The sequence below is a fragment of the Balaenoptera physalus genome (genome assembly GCF_965194825.1).
Source record: "Balaenoptera physalus genome assembly, chromosome: 11".
NCBI lineage: Eukaryota > Metazoa > Chordata > Mammalia > Artiodactyla > Balaenopteridae > Balaenoptera > Balaenoptera physalus.
In genome coordinates, this window is record NC_138896.1 from 62,154,897 (window position 1) to 62,174,386 (window position 19,490).

Sequence of the window (19,490 nt, forward strand, 5' to 3'; positions counted from 1 at the left end):
GATCTCCATCTCCCTGTTTGGTGGTCTAAACTAAACCTACTTAAGCTCTTAAGGCAACCATCATTTTCTCTTAATGTGGAAAAACTCAGTAACGCGGGCCGTCTGTTCCAGTTGGGGGGTCATATGGTAGTGAAGTACAACAAGTATTTTGGAGTCTGACCGGACCTTTCAGATATCACCCAGCCTGGCCTCTTTGTCTTTACTGACATCCAGAGATGTGGGGTGGCTTGCTCAGGCTGAGTTTTAACTTCCATTCTGTTATTCACATGCTGCACAATCAAGAGGCCAAGTAGAGTGGTGGCTAAGAGCACAGACTCTGGGCCTAGACCGTCAGAGTCCCAGTCCTGGCTCTGCCACTTGTTAATGCTGTGACTTCAGATGAGTGACCTAACTTCTTGTGCCTAACCTACCTCAAGGGGCTGTGGAGAGGATTAAGTTAGAGCTTGTAAGTTCTTAGAGCAATGGCTGGCATATGCATATATATATAAAATACTACAGTTGACCCTCTGCATCCAAGGATGTGGAGGGTCAGCTGTGCTCTGCCATTTTATATAAGGCACTTGAGCACCTGCAAATTTTGGTATCTGCAGGCATCCTGGAACCAAGCCCTCATGGATACTGAGGGAAGATTGTATATGCTAATAAGCACATATATGTTAATATACCGTATTATGTGCTAATGTACTGTCTGCCAAGCAAGTGTTTGTTAATTACTATTGGGCAACTAATTTGTCTACCAGGGATAGAGTCCACTCAGTTTTATAAGTACCTGTTAGACCCTGTGCCAAGTGCCTGATGGATGAAGCCCAAGAAATTCCCCATCTACAGGGGAAAACAGAGCGGGAACATAATGCTTCCAAAGTGGCAGAGCTGAGTGGGGAGAGAAGTCCATGCCCGTGTACATGGCCTGGAACCTCTGCAAGGGCCCAGGCTGCATCCACGTTCAAGGTGGCATTAAGGCAGGATTATTTCATTTCACAACTGGAAAAACAGAGACCCGCCTAGAGTCTGCAGCCTGTTGGGGCCCATGGAAAAGACAAATGGTGGGTGCTGGGCAGGGGAGGATGGACACTTCCTCTGCAAGAGTGGAAAGACCCCAGGGTGGGGCTGGGTGTGGCCCGATCTCCCAGGCTTCTGCCTCCATGGCCTCACCCTGTGGCTGGACCCTCGGTAGGAATGGACACCATGATGCCTCCATTGCATTTACCTCTGAGGGTTATTGTGAGAAGCTCATGAGAAAATGCAGGTGAAAGTGTTCAGAAAGACCACACACTGTTCTCTAATTGTGGCCTGATTGTGGGTCTCGGTGAGGGTCAGCCGTGCTCCAGAATGTTGGGAGGTTGATTTAATTGAGGAGAGCCTCTAAGTATGTGGGCACCTGTCCACAATGTCTCAAACTTTTCACTTCTTAAAAAGTCCGTCTTTGGTTTGGCACAAGGACATTTTTCTCCTGGCTTTTCGGGTGCTTCCTGTTTCTGGTTGGTGGGAAATGCTATCAGAATATCCTGTTTGGAACCAGGAAATGTAGAGGGAATGGGAAACAAAAATGAATTTAGGACACAAAGTAAAATAAACGGATGGCGCGTACCCCTAACTCAGACTGTTTATTTGATAGGAGAATATCGTCATTACTACCATATGGGGTTTGGTTTATATCAGAATGTATGAGAAAATGAGAACTTTAGTGGGGTGACAGATGGGCAAAACGCTTCCTAAATTAAAGAGCATGCACTGTAAAACATTAGTTGCTATTAACCAAGTTATGGTGTTACCGAGTCCAAGCTCACTATGCTCGCCGCACGACAGGCCAATGAATTGGAGATGAGGTGTTGAGACAAGGAATACGACTTTATTCGGAAAGCTGGCAGACTGAGAAGATGGCAGACTAGTGTCTCCGATAAATCATCTTATCGGGGTTTGGATGCCAGTTTCTTTTATAGCACAGAGAGGGGGAGGAGATGAGGAAGTAAAGTAAAAATACCATAAATTTTGCAAATATCTCCTGGAATGGCCAGCCTCGGTGAAGGGATGTGTTAATTTCTTCTTTCTTGCAGCCATCCACAGGTGGGCGGGGTCAGATGGTCTCCCCGTGAGCTGAACAGGAGCACTTTAACATTCAGGCAGAGGGGCAGAGTTCCCTGAGGCAGGCCATTCTGTGTGATTATAATAACAAAAGCAACGAAAAGCAAACGTTAAAGGCAAAGAAACAGATCGAACTTGGAATCCCATTTAGCTCTTTCCTGTTACAATGGGATTTTAGGACTCCCTGAAGTGAAGTCAGTGCATTGATAAAATCAAGCGCAGAGATTTCTTTCATCCTTTGCCCTCATGTCCACTGAGGCAAGAAGCCAGAGCTTGGCAGGAGGGGGGTTATAAACAAGTCATCTTTTTATTCTCACTAATATGGAATAATCTGGGAGCAGCTCAGCTAAATTAACAAAAAGTATTCCAAATAAAACACTGATAAATGCAATTAGGTACCATTGTATATTAGATCTAATTTCAGAATCTGGCTTTACCACTCACTCATTCCTATGATTGAACCCATAGCTCCTACTTCCTGATTCGGTGACTTTGGGTAGACACCACCACCCCCAACCCCCCCACCCCCCGCCCCCAGCCTTGAACCTCAGTGCCCTCCTCTGTAAAATGGAGGGATTAATCCCTACTTAAGAGGTATTTGGGACTTCCCTGGTGGTCCAGTGGTTAGGAATCGGTACTTTCACCGTGGTGGCCTGGGTTCAATCCCTGATGGGGAACTAAGATCCCACAAGACGCGCAGCATGGCCAAAAAAAAAAAGAGAGAGTTATTTGAAGTATATAATGTGCCTAACACAGCTCAGGGTGAGTACTCAATAAAAGGGAATTTTCTAATTAACTTTTAAAATAGTATCATAGTGTCCTTAAACCTTCTCTGAAGACGTCCAGTGGTCCTGCTTTAATGAATAATGGAGGGTGGAAAGCTGGGTATTGCTAACCTGATTTTAAGACTCCTTGAAAAGATTATAATTTAAAAAATTCCTTTGAAGATCATATTTGCACAATATATTTTCTTGGTAAGCTCTCTTTATGTAGATGATCTGAAGTTTAATTCATGCCATGTTTAAATATTCTCAAGTTTGGAATTGTTGGGGTCTAATTTATCAAATTTTACTGTGCTTTAAAATTGTCCCATTGATTCCAAAGATTTCTGTACCATTTTCTTCGTTATCAGGGGGTGGCTAGGCCTTTAATTCCTAATCGCTTTTGCATCTCTCAAGACAGAGATCATTTCTAGAGAAGGAAATAGATTCCCCTATTGAGATGAGAAGATTCCTCTTCCCCCTTCTAATGTTGAAGGCTGTGGCTCCACAGGGGATACAAATCAATCAAGATCCATTTACAAATGAAAAGCAATTGAGGTTTTGTTTTGTTGTGTTTTTGTTTTGGAGAGAACCATAAAAGGCTAAGTTAATCCATTTAAAAATTCAAGAACAAGCCTCATAAATTTTTATTAAATAAAGAGCTCTACATTTACATAGGATTTTATGGTTTCCAAAGAGCTTTCATAAACATTATCTCATTTAAGTAAATACAGCAAATTAAAAAAAGCAGATGCAGTCCTGTAGTATGCCCAATTAATGTGGAGGGGGACCCTGAGAGGGAGGGTGGCTGGAGGGGGACAGCCAGGGCCAAGCCTCTGGCAGTGGCTCTTGGAGCTCAGGGAGACCCATCAAGCTTTCCCTTTGGTGCTAAGAATTCTTATCTTGGGCACAAATATATTCTACACTTCAGACATGGTTTCATACATTGTGTGGAATTATTGACTACTTAAACTATGTCATCTAATAGTTTCCTTATGGATATTCAAATGTTATGAATCTCCTCTTCTAAAATTACATATCTGTGTGATGGATGTCTTAGGTTTCGTTCCTTTAAGAGACGCTAACAGATTCAGAGTCACCAAATATTTATGAAGCACCTACTGGGTTCCAGGTGTTGTGCTAGGTACTTACCATTTATGATCTTACTGAGTAATCACATCATGGGGGGGCGGTTTAAGTATTCTTTTCACCATTGTACAAATGAGAAAACTGAAGCTTAGGGAGGTTGATGAAGGTCACAGTCTTATTAAGCAGAAGAAGGGTGGTGGCTTTTAAGTTCAGAACACGTTTCCTTTTTTTTTTTCCATTTAGGCTGTGGTTCTTGTAACTGAGGGTTGTTTTATATATTTAAATGCTCTTTTTATCACTAGATATCTGTCTGCCTGATTTCATTGTCCTCCGAATTGTTGTTGTTTTTTAATTGAAGTATAGTTGATTTACAATGTTGTGTTACTTTCAGGTTACAGCAAAGTGATATATATATATATATATATATATATATAAAATATATGTATTATATATATAAAAAATATATAATATATATAAAATATATATAATACATATATAAAATATATATATAATATATATATTCTTTTTCACATTCTTTTCCCTTAAAGGTTATTACAAAATATTCAGTATAGTTTCCTGTGCTATATAGTAGGTCCTTGTTGGTTATCTCTTTTATATATAGTAGTGTGTGTATGTTAATCCCAAACTCCTAATTTATCCCTCCCCACCTCTTCCCCTTTGGTAAATTTGTTTCTATGTCTCTGGGTCTGTTTCTGTTTTGTATATAAGTTCTTATGTATAATCAAATTGTTTAATTATCAGTTGGTTAGTATTCACTCAGAAATTGAGCAAAAATTCAGACATTAAGACTGGAAAGCTATTTTTTTCCTCTGATATTTTATTTCATGGCTAAGCTAAGGAACTATGGAAAGATAATTTTAAAATTGATGTGATAAAAAGACTAGCTTTGAAAGATGAAACTTTCTCAAATGGTTAAAAGGAAGAGAGCTCAGTAGGAAGAATATATGTTACACTGTATGTAAATCTTGATCTTTCCATGGGTTGGTTTTATCCCGCCAATGTTTTGGGAAGAGTGCAGGAAGCGACTCCACCCAGCCTAATTCTTGAATGAATTAAATTCATTAGTGTACGTTCCATGCATTGAGTTGTGGGTTATGAACATTTGGAAACCAGTATTTTTTCCTCTCTCAATTGCCTGCTGTTTAGACAGGGTTTAGTAAAACCAGCAGCTCAACCAAGGAAAATACTACCATTTTTAGACTGGAGGAGCCATACAACTTAATGAATCAAAGTGTGTGATGCAGGCCACATAATTCAGACCCACCCACCCCAGAAAGACAGAGCTTTCCAACCCGTTCCCAGCTCCTGCAAGGGCTGTCTGGGCCCCTCGTTCCACCGCGTCTTGCTTCCCTGATTCAGTTCCCCCACATTTAACAGAGTCAGTTTTGTTACAGCATCCATGAGCTGCTGTCGTGCCAAGCCCGGTTCTCCCGTGCTGCTTTGAGGTGGATAAACGTTTTGTTGCATAGCGGAGAGGGAGGAAACTGGCGTGTTGTGGTCCTCTGTGCCCGGCCACGTCCTCGGGGCCTTTGGAGACTGAATGGACGTGCCCAGGAGTGGCCCGGTGCCTCTGTGTGTGCAGGAGTAGTCCTTCTTGAGAACACAGGAGGCTGGAGGTCCTGCCCCAGCCCTCCGCCCTCTACTTCCTGGACCTCTCCGCAGAGGGAGGGTGTGTGACCTGGGGATGCTGTGATGGGACAGCCCCTTGTCTCCACACTCACCCCCCTTCTCACAGCTCTGTGGTAGAGGCTCTCCTGCCTTCTCCAGAATAGGCAAGCAAAATCGAGCTTTCTAGCATACGGGAATGATAGATTGCCCTATGTATATATTTTTTGAAGAAGAAGAAAGGCCTGTACTTTAGAACTGGATTAGAGAGAAACTACAACCTGCCCTTCATATATATATATATATATATATATATATATATACACACACACACACACACACACACATACATATACACACATACATATAAAATATATAAAATATTTTAAAATATATATGTATTTTATATATTTGTATATATTTATATATATTATATATATATATGTATTTTTTTTTGCAGAAGGTATCAGGTTAAAATAACAGTGGTGTCCTTAACTCATGCAAATAGCACTCAACAGAGTGAAAACAACTGAAGCATGCTGTGGTCCAGGGTCCAGTGTATCTGGCCAGCATCTCTTGGGAAGCCCCCATAGCCCAGGCCTGGGCCCTAAGGGCCACCACTGCACCCTGAGGTGCCAGTTTACCTGTTGTGTGGCCTTGTTCACTTTACAAATTCTTTCTTAGATCACTTCTCACTTAATCAGGATTTTTGAATATCTGGTAGGCCAGCACAATGTGGGTGTTTGATTTTTACTGGAAAGGAGCAGGCCAGGCACAGAACTTGACTTGGGGTTTGGGTGGCTGTGCTCGCACAGTGGTGCTGAGTCTTAAGATGTGGTTGATCAGGAGTAGCTTTGAAGTGTTCTGTGAAGCCTGCTCATGTCACTTCTTCACAGGAGTTTGGCTTTTAGAAGAAGAGCACTTTGTACCAGGAGGGCCAGGCTTGGACACAGGCTCAGTATGTCCCAGCGTGGGCCGTCCCATCTGTGTCCTCAGATCCTTGAGGACAGTCCGTGAAGGATCGTGCCAGGGGGTGGGCAGGGATTGAAGAACCAGTTCTGAATATTCTATGCAGTTTCTCTTGAGGCCCAAGAGGGAGATGGAATTGCCCAAGGCAGAATCAGTCAACCTAGGTTCGGAAAGCCCAGAAAAATCCATCCTTTGTGTCCTTGCCCTGCTCCAGTCACACCTACTTCCATCCTTAGGCCTCTGGGGTCAGTGATACCACCGATTGGAGAAGCAGGATTCCTGGTACCCAGGACACAGCTCCTCTACAAGCAAGGCTGGGGTGGAGGTCACAGAACCTGATGGACTGGAGGACAGAGGGTAGGGCTGGGAGATCAGGGGGCACAGAGATCCAAGGCGAGCAAGTTGGAGAGTCCAGGTGCTCAGTGGCTGAAAGAATGTGCCAGATCCTCTTGCATCTCTGCCTGGGGCCTCGGGTCTGGGCACGGACGGCAGCGCCCACACCTTCCCTCAGCAGAGCCTCACCTGCACACACTGTACCTTACACTGGGCTGGTGTTGGGGGCACTGAGATGGGTGAATTCATCTCGGTGTTGAATAAACTATGTGATGAACAAACACATTTTGAGATGGGGAGAGGGTATCACTTACCTTTACCTACAAGGTCACCTGGGCACAGAAGGTGAGGAGGGGTTCTGGAAGGCTGTGGAATGTGAAATGTCAGATACACATACCAGTGGAGCCTTCCTAGACTGGAGTTGCCACAGCTGCCCCCCAAAGTGTGTGGTGCTGTGGGGAGCGAGGAGGCATGGGACTGGATCCTGTTCCAGGTTGAAGGGGTTAATCAGAGTACAGGCATTTCTGGGCAGTCAGAACATGGCCTGTCCTCTCAGGAGCCATGGGTGCTGGTCAGGAGCCCCACGTGGTTTGATTCCTTGCTCTAGAGCAAGCTGAGAAGGCAGGAATAGTCCCTGGGGTTTCAGGAATGTCAAAGCCGGTGAGATGGTGACTGCTTCCTGTGTGTGAGGGAGGCCCACAGACCTCGGAAGAGGCCATCCCAGCTTGGGGAGCCGGGCTGACTTCTGAACGGTGCCACGATGCCGGCTGAGGCAGGGGTGCTGGTCAAAGGGCTTCCCCTGCGGCCCTTTGGCCTGGGGTGGGGTTGGGACCCTCCCAGCTCCCAGAATGGCTGTGGTCACCTCAGGAACCTGGGGCCTGCTCCTGACTCAGCGCTCGCCAGCAGAGTGTGGGATGAGGTAGAGAAAGACAAGTTTTCCTGTCTAGTTTTGGAGCCCCTGTCACAAAAGAGACCTTGAGACTGTTTTCTTTAAAACATGAAAGAGTCCCACATAATTCCTATTCATGTCCTAAATTTATGAGGCTGAACTTGTGTGTCCTGCACTGTAGTTTCCTTCAGCTCGTGGGGGCTGAATTTCCTTTCTGTGTTTCTTTTGTCTGAGACTTACAATCGGGTCAGTGGGTGGATATGCTTTTTGCCGGACCTTCCACATTGAATATGACTGTTCCGGTTGGGACATTTTGACCCCTTTTGCAATTGTGCTATTTGATATAGGATTTATTAGTTTTTATGATTTCTTGCCATCGTACAATTTGATGCAGGATCTCTTTATGACTTTGCATAAGTCCCGCTCCCGGCCCTGGTGCAAGATTTTGCAGAGAAGTGTGTTCTACTGTCACTGGGTTGCTTTCTGGCAGAGCTGTGAGTTCTCTTTGTAATAACAGGACAAGGTAGGAGGAACTGATTTAGCCCTCGCCTGGAAGAGGAGTAACTCCATTGACATTCCGTTGTAATTTAGCAGTTGGTTAATGGCCACTTACTGGAGAATGTTACCAGGCTCTGCAGTGAGTGTTGTTAGAAAATGAATTCCTCTGTGTATTTCCCCAGGGCCCTTCTGCTTCTCCTCCAGGACATAACTCTGGACCACAGGAAGTGGCACTGTGTTGCAATCACAGCTTCACTGTTCCTTTGTATTATTTATTTTGTGTTTCAGAATTAAGTATATTGCTTTTAATGGAACCAGAGACTTGTCAGGAGCCCAGGGGGTGACATGGGGGTCACTGGGTTATTTTACTGGGTCTCTTGGACCTGAAGGTGCCCAGGGGCAGCCATGAGCCTCTGTCCAGCAATGTCAGTTTCACATGTAATTAGAGTCACCTAAGCTGAACATCACTCCATCTCCATGCCTTTACCCATGTCATTATTTCACATGGCTTGTCACCTTCTGGGTTTTGTGTAATCACTCACTGCAAAACCTTTGATCAGCCACAGAGGTGAAAGAACGTGAATTTCCGAGTCTGCCGAACTTGGATAGAATTCTAGCTTCGTGACCTCGGACGAATCACTTAAACTCTCTGAGCCTCAGGGGTTTTACCTGTTAACAAATGGTGATGCGGGCTCCCAGGGATGAGGGATTGATGAAATGGTGAGTGGGTACAGCTGACACAGTGCCCAGAACATGCTAAACTTAAAATGCCAACTGAAAAATGAAGCAGTAGCAACAGAGTTCCCGTTTGTTGGGTTGGAGTATTAGGAACTGAGGGACAGGTGGGGGAAGAGAACTTATCCATTTGTTTTCTTTTGGATCCATTTGTATCCATTTGTGGAGGGAAAAAGAGATCTCGCCTTTTCCTTCCACACAAGGAAGGCAAGAGGTGTCAGTGATGATGGTGTCACCGTGCTCTGGGGCCAGTCCGGTGGAGTCCCCTCTTCCCGCGGCCCCTGGGTTCTGAGGGCTAGTTTCTGGTCGTACGGTGGAAAGCATATTGCCTCCAGCTGGATGGAGTGTCTTTTTGGGAGGCTTGGTCGTCTCCCAGGGGACTCCACACTGGGACGGCCACATCATTCCATCTGTGTGTCGTGTTTTCGGTTCTTTCTTCCTCCTGGGGCTCCCGTCCTTTCTGAAGTGAATGAGATAATTGTCACCGGCCTCCCACTTAATTACTGTGTCTGCTGCTTCTCCTTTCCCACATGAACAGAGAAAGCCCATCAGGGCACTTGGCAGCCTCACTACCTGATGGCACCAGAGCTTGGATTTTTGAGGTCTGGTGGATTCCTGAGACTTTTCTCCGCGCCCCAGTCTGGACGGCGTCCCTGGGCCGGGCCTGCGGCCGCACTCAAGAACATGCCCAGCATGCTCAGGCACTCCGCACACGACTGGCACACACTGATGAGGCTGTGGTTTGCTTCTCTTCCCTCCCCTCCCCCTCTAGAGTATAAGAAGAAGTATGGAGAGGAACACGGCTCCTGCCAGGCTGGGATAGCGGGCTTCTTCACTGAGGTGGGTATCACTCTTTGGGCCTTTCTGTTCTCTCATGGGTGTTCGTTTCCTGCATGGCTTCCCATCATATGGTAGATTAAAGTCCAGACTCTGTGTCTCGGCCCATGGGCCTGACTTTCTCCTTCACTCATCAGAGGACAACCCAGAGCTGCGGGAGGGGATGGGACAGTTGAGGGGGAGAAAAGGCCTGTGACACCCACTGGTTTCAGCTGCTGCTGGACCATGCCAGATCCTTACTAGCATCATTATTACAGAGGTCCCCACGTGTGGTGTTTTGTGCACAAGTGCACATTTCTGTAGGTGAGCTGCACAGTAGAGGAACCGCTGTGTCGAAAGCTCTTCAAAATGTGAATTTTGACACATGCTGGCAAATTGAACTCCAGAAACATTTACCAGTTGACACTCCCCCCAGTTGTGTGTCATTGTCCCTACATCCTCTAACCAACACTTAAAATTTTTGTCATTAAAAAAAATGACATTGTGTTTTAATGGCCCTTTACCTAATTATTAGTGCAGTTGAGTATCCTTTTCAAATATTGGCCATTTGTGTTTATTTTTTCTGGAAATTGCCTGTTTATGTTCTTTGCCCATTATTATGTTATTTTTTAACTGTTGTTTTACTGATTTTTAGGATCTTGTATTTTCATTAGTAATCTCATATCTCTTGTATGTTTTACAATATTTTTCACCAGTCTTTTACCTGATTTTTTTTTTTTTTTCTTCAGCTAAGACAGCAAAAGAGATGATTTATTGTTACATGTTACATTCAGCCACAACTGAGAATAGAACTAGTCCAGTATGTCAAAGGTCCAGGGCAAAGGACCAAAAGGGACCGTTTTGATACGAGTAAGGTGGGTCTCTCAAAGTTGGTCGAGGCGATCAGAATGGCCATCGATGTTCCAGATCCACTGAGACAAGTTCTAGACAGTAGGCAAGCAGTCCAACAATTTGTACCAGCGTCCCTGTCCTCTGCCTTCCCTTGTTTCTGCTCCTGTGACTTCCATGGGTGTACAGGTTTACTTGGACCTCTGCCTCATCTTTCTTCTTTTGCGCTTCAGCCTGCGCATTCGCTTCTTCCTCCACTTCGCTCTCATGGCGCGGAGGTTTCTCCGAAGATGGCGCTAAGGCCGAGAGACTTTTACCTGATTTTTAAGTTTGCGTATGGTGTCTTTACTATATGGGCCTTGAACATTCATATTTGGTCAAATCTGTCAGTCTTTTTCTTTCTGGATTCTAGACCTCTCTGTTAGGAAGGTCGTCCCCATCCTAAGACTATGAAATATTCATGTGTATTTTATTCTGCCACTTTTATAGGTTAAAAAATATTTAAATCTTTAATCCATCTTAGATTTATGCGTGCAGACATTATACGGGAGAAATGAACTTCATTGTTTTCCTAAATGTGTGGTTGGTTGTTCTTTTTTTTTTTTTTTTTTTTTTCCCACACACACACACACACACACACACTGTGTTTTATTTTTACAAGAGATAAATAGACTGACACCAAGCATTGTACATGGATGACCACAACAAAAGCAACAATGATTGCAATTACCAAACATGAAACACACTCATACTATGTCATAATATTGCCATTCAGTCCAGTAATCCTCCACTGTAACAGCTCCTTTACTTTGCAGTGAAAATTGATTTGTATATTCCCTGCCTCTGAGTCCTTGTGGGATTTTTTTTTTTTTTTTTTAAATTCAGACAGAAAGTCACAAAAATTATACTCATCCTCATCAGTTCACTCAGTCCCATGTAATTAATTGTTGTTTTTTTTTTCATCTTGATCTTTTGTTAGCACTTTTATGAGTTCATCAGTTTTTCATCAGAGTTCTGAAAATGCTTATTCATTCAGTTCAGCAGTACAGTCAGTTACCAGAAACCTGTACTTGTCAGAGTCTTTTCCATGAATTTCTTGAAGATGAAACCCTTTTATAGGAACATATTTGCAAAATCATCAGAGTACACCCAGAACTGTCTGTAAATGACAAAAGACTTAAAAATGACCACGGTAAAAGATTTGATGAAAGTTCATAATAATGCAGTTGACAAGAAAATTAGTTATTTCTGAGATATACATTTTAAAGTAATAACTAGGATTATGACTTATAACATTATACCAGAACATATAAGATTTTTAGAAATTTCATGTAATGTCTGAAACATTTATATTAACATATTTCCATACATATTTCCATACAAATACAAATATAAGATTTTTAGAAATTTCATGTAACGTCTGAAACATTTATATTAACATATTTCCATACATATTTCCATACAAATACAAATATAAGATTTTTAGAAATTTCATGTAATGTCTGAAACATTTATATTAACATATTTCCATACAAATAACCCAATGAAAGTTTAGTATTAGTTGTTTTGTTTTTTAAAAAATAAATTTATTTTATTTATTTTATTTTTTTTGGCTGCATTGGGTCTTCGTTAATGCGCGCGGGCTTTCTCTGGTGGCGGCGAGCCGGGGTTACTGTTTGTTTTGGTGCGTGGGCTTCTCATTGTGGTGGCTTCTCTTGTTGCGGAGCATGGCCTCTAGGCCTGCGGCCTTCAGTAGTTGTGGCACACGGGCTTCAGTAGTTGTGGCTTGCAGGCTCTAGAGTGCAGGCTCAGTAGTTGTGGCGCACGGGCTTAGTTGCTCCACGGCATGTGGGATCTTCCAGAACCAGGGCTCGAACCCATGTCCCCTGCATTGGCAGGCGGATTCTTAACCACTGCGCCACCAAGAAAGCCCTGGTTGGTTGTTCTGATACTGCTTTTTTAAATGTTTTCTTTATCCCCGTTGATTTGAGATACCATCCTGCCATATGCCAAGGTTACCCATCTTCCATCTCAGTAAGCATATAGAGGGTGTAATTTCTATGGCTGTTGTTCCTCCGTTGAGATCTAGCAAGTATGACTCAATGCAGGAAGCAGCAGGGAACTGCTATAAGTTTACAGACACAGTGATGGCAGTGCCGTAAGAAAGTCTATTTGGGCTGGTCTTGTGCCCAGGTGTCTGGAAGTGGGAGAGCCTGGAGGAGGCCAGGTTGGAGGCTGTGGTGTGGTCCAGCCACAAAGGGACAGGGCAGCCTATGGGATGTTTTAGGAATAAAAATGATGAGGGGAGTCAGAAAATATGAAGGCAGTATCAGTGGGCTGGGTGACCAGAAGACTGTGGGGGGGAGGAAGGGGGTTTTATGCCAGGTTTCTGGGGAACAGTGGTACTGGTGGAAAGGGGGCTGCCCAAGGAAGAATCCACTGGGAGAGGTAAACTGATGGGTCTGCTGTATATACATGACATGTGAGATGATGGGATGGGACACTCACATAGATGTTTTTAGAATCCAGCCTTGATTTGGCCAATGCTAGTATGTTTCTGAGGGGACTGGGTGTGCTTAGCATAGGGCCGGGGTTGGGGGGCTCTGAGCAGAATGTCTCCTGTAGACAGTGGGAGGAGAAAGTCAAGTCATCGCAGAAATGAGAACTCATTGGAGATGTTGGTGGGGAGCTAGGGGAGAGGAAGAGTCCCGGGGAAGGGATGTCTCCAGCCGGAGAGTCAGGGAAGATGAGAGCATTGGGGCTAAGAGGGAGGAGGAGGAGGAGGAAGGACAAGGGTGTGGAGGGGAACCCGGGGGGGCCATGCCAGCTCCGGATTACCAGAGGACCTACTGGGACTCCAGAGCCTGAGGGAAGCAGGGTGCGGGCAGCAGTGGGGCTGGTGCGTGGAGCACTGCAGGGAGCCGGGCGGCAGTGAGCAGGAGGGCTCAGTCCTGACCCGGCCACTTGGGGCCTTGGCCTCTGCTTCAGTTCCCAGGCTTTTAGCCTCCCTAAACAGGAGGTCTTTGAACTGCCAGTCTCCCTCGTTTCTGGAACTTCAGCTGTTGGAGGCCGAGCAGGAAATGTGGTTGAAGGGGTCAGGCAGCAATGCGCCCCTCTCCTGCCCTCCTGCTGACCTTGTCACTTGGGTTTGCCTTTGCTGGGAGCTGGGCTGTCCCTGCACAGGGCGGGCAGCTGCCTCCCAAGCTGGATGTGGTTCTGTGGCCTTCCGGTCATGGCCATGTTGCCCCAAACTACTCTGGCCCAAGGCGACTGCTTGACCTGAATGTCAGTGACCCTGGGGTTATCAAAGCTGTTTGAGTTATGGACACTGCATGAATTTTAGCCCAGCGTTGAGGACAAGGGAGAGCTTCCCGGGAACATATTTATTTTTGTAGCCTAGGATAACAGAGATAGATACTTTTAAGCAGCAAGAGAAGACTTGGCCCAACCCTGCTGGTGTCGGGGCACCACTGTGAGAGCCTGGGGACATCTGGGTGGAAATCCATCTGGCACAGACTTCTGTCACAGATCCCGAGGACTCTTCTGCCCCCTGCTTGTGCCAACCTACAGGGCACAGAGAAAAGCCCGTGGCTTCTCTCAGGCAACACCAGGTACCTGTGTGCCTCAGGAGGTTCTGCCCCTTGCAGAAAGGCCCATGCTGTTGATTGATGGAGTTTCGCACACATGATTTAGGCAGTGGTGGCCTTGGGCTTTTGGAGAAGCTTGCACTTCTGCGTGTTACATTTGCGTTGTCTGTTCCTGGGTGGTGAGGAGCCAAGCATTGATCACATTTTCCTGGCACTTGTGGACAGTGTCAAAAGGGCCCAGGCTGCACCCACAGCGGATGGAAAAAGCCAAATAGGAGGGAGTTCCAGGGAGATGCTGTTTCCCTGCCCCCAGCCGCAAGGGTCTCAGGCTGGGCTTCAGTTTACCTAGTTTGAACTGCAGGGAGAAGGGGGCATAAACAGCAAGAGGAGAGGGAAAAAAACCAAAAGCTGCTTGTTTTAAAGGTTTTTGAGGAGAAGGATGACCTTGTTTTATTCTCTTTGTAATGTTTGAGAGAGGGGATGCAGCGATACGTTAGACATACATTTCTCAACTTTTATCCTGGATTAATCTGAATCATCAGAAAACAACACGTCCACTGCCTGGTGTCCCCAAGAGCCTTACAGGCCTCTGGTGGTGCTCAAAGCTTTGGCTCGTGAAGAGCTGCTGGTGGAGAAAGCTCTCCACTGTGTCTATGGCTGGCACTGGGGATACTGCTCATTTTGTCTTTCTGTGCCCTTTGTGTTCGGGCACTGATTACATATTCCTTTCTGAGCTTAAGACCAAGGAGAAAGTCTCCCTTCTCTGATGATCGTTTGTCTTTCTCATGCCCCTTCTAGAACCAGCACAGTCCCTTACACAGAACAGATGAGTATAAGGGGAATGAATGAATGCACTGCCCATGTTTGCCCAGGGATGTGTCCTAAGTGCAGAAAGTGATATATTTTTATAAAACAGTGAGATACCCCTGAGGGTATCTGGTTTCTCATCCTCATAGCATCCTTGGAGATGGATTGGATCTCAGAACCTTAAAGTGAAGTGCTTCTCAGTGGTCATTCCTGGTCCACACCTTCATGAATTATCAACAGCAAACCATTCAGGCAGGAGTCTGGTGGCTTTTCTTCCAGCCATGCTCACACCCTGTTCTTTGGTAAGGTTCTTACCCGAATTGACCATAGAACATGTGTTGTTCAGAGTATTGTCCTGCTGCTGCTGCTGCCACACACGTGCTCTCCTTTCTGTGTGCTCTGTCTTCCTCTCTCTGCTGTTCTGTTAAGATGGCTCTGGCTTTTTCAGACATTTGCTCCCAGGGAATTCAGTGTCACTTTATGAAATGTCAACAGAAACTCAGAATTCTTAGGGCGGGATCTAGCCTCCAGGGACTTGTTGGAAACCAGCAGCTTCTGACAGCGGTGAGGCCAGCTCTGTAGAGAGGGGCCAGCCTGGAAGGATGTTTCTGAAGTATAACAGTGCGGGGACCCTAGAGGCCAAGGGTGGTGTGTGTGTGTCAGCAACAAGAGCATGACCTGTACAGTGTCCAGCATCTCCATGAGCCCAGAAGGCCTGTATCTTTGGGGTTTTTGTACAGCTGAGGGGTTTCCTCTAAAACTGTCTTTATTTTAACCCTTTTGGGTAGAATTTTTTCTAAACATTCTGTGCATTTCCTTGTTGCCTTATCCTGGGAATGTTTTACAAAGGGATTTGATTGATCTGTGGATCTGGTATAAGTAGGAGATACTTAATAAATATTGTGGAGTGAAAAGTTAATGAATTTGTTAGAAAAATAATTTTTATTATTTCTTACTGCAGTGTAGATACTTTAGAAAATATAGATAATCAAAGAGAAGGGATTTCCTGTTGGGGAAGGTTGGGGAAGGAAAGCCTCGATGATGTCTTTCTCTACTGGACTTATTTCACTGAGCATAATGCCCTCCAAGTTCATCCATGTTGCTGCAAATGGCAAAATTTCATTCTTTTTTATGGCTGAGTCATATTCCGTTGTCTATATGTACCACATCTTCTCTATCTGTTCATCTGTGGATGGACACTTAGATTGCTTCCATATATTGGCTATTATAAATAGTGCTGCTATGAACATTGGGGTGCTTCCTGGGCCTGTTTTAATAGTAGTGCTGTGTCTTGCTGTCTGTGGTCTCTTCTCTCCCCAGTCCACATCTTTCCTGTAGTGGGCCTCTTTGCTCTCTTGTTTTCGTTGTTTTGACTTTGCAATGAGCCTTTAGTGGCCAGAAAACCCAGCTTCAGAACCATTCCTGAGAATGAAGACTGGAGGGGATTTCTCTGGAGTGTCAGTACATCTTCTTTATCCATTCATCTGTTGATGGACGCATAGGTTGCTTCCATATCTTGGCAATTGTAAATCATTATGAATATGAAATTTTTTTTATTGCTCAGGTGAAGAAATTTTCTGGTGTGGCATCTTTACTTTAATTACGAGTTCTTTGTTGTGATTGTGGGTCTCATCACACCGCCTTCTCCCCTCTTCAGTTTCCTTCCCTGTTTACTTTTGGGTTTCTCTTCCATAGGAGCTGGTTGTGATGGGTGCCCCAGGGTCATTTTATTGGGCTGGGACGGTCAAAGTGCTGAACCTCACAGACAACACCTATTTCAAACTAAATGATGAAGTGATCATGAACAGGAGGTACACCTACCTGGGTGAGTAGCTCAAGGAGGTGACAGGTAAGAAAGGGGAAGTGGGAGTGATTACCACCAAGCTTGCCAGTGATTGCTTTACTGATGGAAAGAAGAGTTCGTTGGCTATTACAACTGCTGTTCTACTTAGTTGCACTTTTAGCCAAGGGCACCACAACATTGAGCTCCACACATAGCAGGTAGAGAGAGAGGAGAACAAAGGACGGGACTGAATTAAAACTGTGTGATTTAATTAAAAAGCTGACAGTTGAACCTCCAAGGAAGCAAACATTTTCTTTTCCTATTTTAGCAATTACTCGGGTTCAGATGATTAGATACAAAACGAGTGTGAGAGAATCCTGTTTTTCCATGACTTTCCTTTGGATGAGGTCTCTGCTTTCTGGTCACAAAACTGGTTGCAGGTAGAAATAATAAGAACCAGAAATTAGCATGATGGATGGCAGCCTAATCCTGAGGTTTAATTAAAGGCTCAGAAAAACTTTTATTTTCTTAACTGTTTTAATCCTCTAGAAAGAAGGTAGACAAAACTTAAGGTAGCAGCCACCAGGCCAGAATGACTCTGGACAAGACCATGCTTATTGGTGAACAGAGAGAGGCTGTCTTTACTTGTGTAAAAGACGATTTGACGTGGCTCTTTTCTTTAATTCAGGCCCTGAATGCTTTAATTCTGGGCTGAAAATGAAGCTAAATTTAGCAAGGCCTAATGATGAGAAAACAATGTTCTTTCACACTCATTACACTTAACTTAAATCTGGGGGAGTCCCTGACCCGCTTTTTGCATAGAGATTCGCTTGTGAGTTGGCAGGAGGGACTGCCTGACTTGTCTTTTCCCCTCTAAGTCTTTTGCCCAGTAGCACCAACTGTGATACCTTTACTCGGAGTCTTTGGGGTGTTTGCTGCTCTGCGCGCCCAGCTCCTTAAATGCTGTCATTTACTGGGGACTTACTCCATGCCAGGCTCTGCATATGATTTCTCTTAATACCTGGAGCAACCTTATGAGGCAGCCATTATTATTACCTACATTTTATAGGTAAAGAAACCGAGGTACAAAGAGGTCATTTAACTTGCCGAGGTCCCATGGTTCATCAGTAGCAAAGTGGGGGTTTAAACCTGTGGTTTCTGAGCCCAGAGTCTAGGTGCTGAGCTGCCCACCTGTGTATGCTCTGCAGACAGCCCCGCCCGCTGGTGTGGACCCCTCGCTGGGCTGGGAGCACCTTGGAGGAGGGGAGTTTGTCTGACATTTCCAGGACTTGGTATAGTGCCTGGTGCAGAGGAGGGACTCAACACATGTTTATTAGGTCAGAGAATGAAGAGAAGGCACAAAAGAGCCCAGTTTGGATGTGGCTTTAGGGTCGATAGGCCCTCTGAGCCTCAGGGCCCGTGGCTCCTTCCTGTGTGCCAAGCAGAGGCCTTCATGCTGCGGGATTGCAAGGCTCACTTGAAGCTTTGATGTCACTCATAATAGTCTTAGGGAACGTGAGCCTCCAGTCTGAGAGAAATCAGCCACCTGGTGAGCAAGAGTTGATCATATGACACCATTACAAAATGCAAGCAGCTTATAATCATAACATTAGGGTTTGAGGATGAGGAAAAGGTTCGTAGAATATATAGCAGCCTGTACAGGGTTTTTACTGCCGGCAGGGCTCTCAGAAAGCAGGAGACATTTAGACTAAGCTCAGACAACTTTTACCTTTGTTTCTAGATTTTTTTGCATCCGTGGATTCTTTGCTCGGCCATCCATCTACCCACCCACCCACTGTCAGCTTTTTTCTGGCTCTTCTTAGGAGGGGGTGTGCATAATGGTTCACAGCAAGGGCTTTGGAGACACAGAGATTGGATTTGAATCTTGCTGTGTGATCTTGGGTGTGTTGCTTACCCACATTTAGTCCCTGTTTCCGTATCTGTGAAATAGAGTTGGGAGATTATAAGAGACAGTGGCATCTGAAGACGTGTGTAAGAATGTTCATAGCAGCTTTATTCACAATAAAGATGAAATAACTGGAAACAACCTAAATGCCCAGCAGTAGGAGAATAAAGACATTATGATATGATCATACAATGGAACATACCCATCCATAAAAAGAAACTAGTACCACACTCAGCAGCATGGATGAGCCTCACAGAAGTTATGCTGAGGGAAGTTTGGAACAGGCACACGTAATATATGGTGACAGAAATCAGGAGAGGGGTGACCCGTGCAGGGGAGGGTAGTGACTGGGAGAGGGAATGAGGGGACCTTTTGGGCTCGTGGTTGTGTGGTTATAGTCACTCTGGCTGGTGATTGCATGGTTATGTCCATGTGTACACACTTGTTAAATTCTACACTTTAGATGTGTGTACTTTACTGTATGAAAATTGTATCTCAAAAAGGAAAAAACAGATGTGGAGTATTTAGCACAGCACTCAGAAAGCACTCTTTCCTGCCCTGGAGTCCTTGTGAATGTGTCTTTTTGTGAGATGAGCCATTCCAGTGTGAGAAGACTGACAGCTGCCATTTATTCCCTGATAATTTATGTTCCAAGAATAACTGGATCATAACTGTCCAGATAAGGGATGCTTGAGAAACATTGTCCTCTGATGGATCTTTTTTCTCCACCCCTTCCTTGGTTTCTCCCCGTCTTCTGCAG

General features: G+C 44.9%; 1 protein-coding gene across 8 annotated transcripts in view; it reads left to right on the forward strand.

The window, feature by feature from the left end:
* The window catches only part of ITGA9 (integrin subunit alpha 9), a 352,771-nt gene that overhangs the window by 35,331 nt on the left and 297,950 nt on the right, over nt 1-19,490 (forward strand). For all 8 annotated transcript variants that reach the window (XR_014250773.1, XM_082412752.1, XM_082412753.1 and 5 more), the window contains exons 5-6: nt 9,755-9,822; nt 16,737-16,866. Coding sequence is in view for 7 of the 8 variants with exons in the window: in XM_082412752.1 (XP_082268878.1) it covers nt 9,755-9,822; nt 16,737-16,866 (198 nt within the window). In the remaining variant the exon portion in view is untranslated. The remainder of the gene's footprint in view (nt 1-9,754; nt 9,823-16,736; nt 16,867-19,490) is intronic.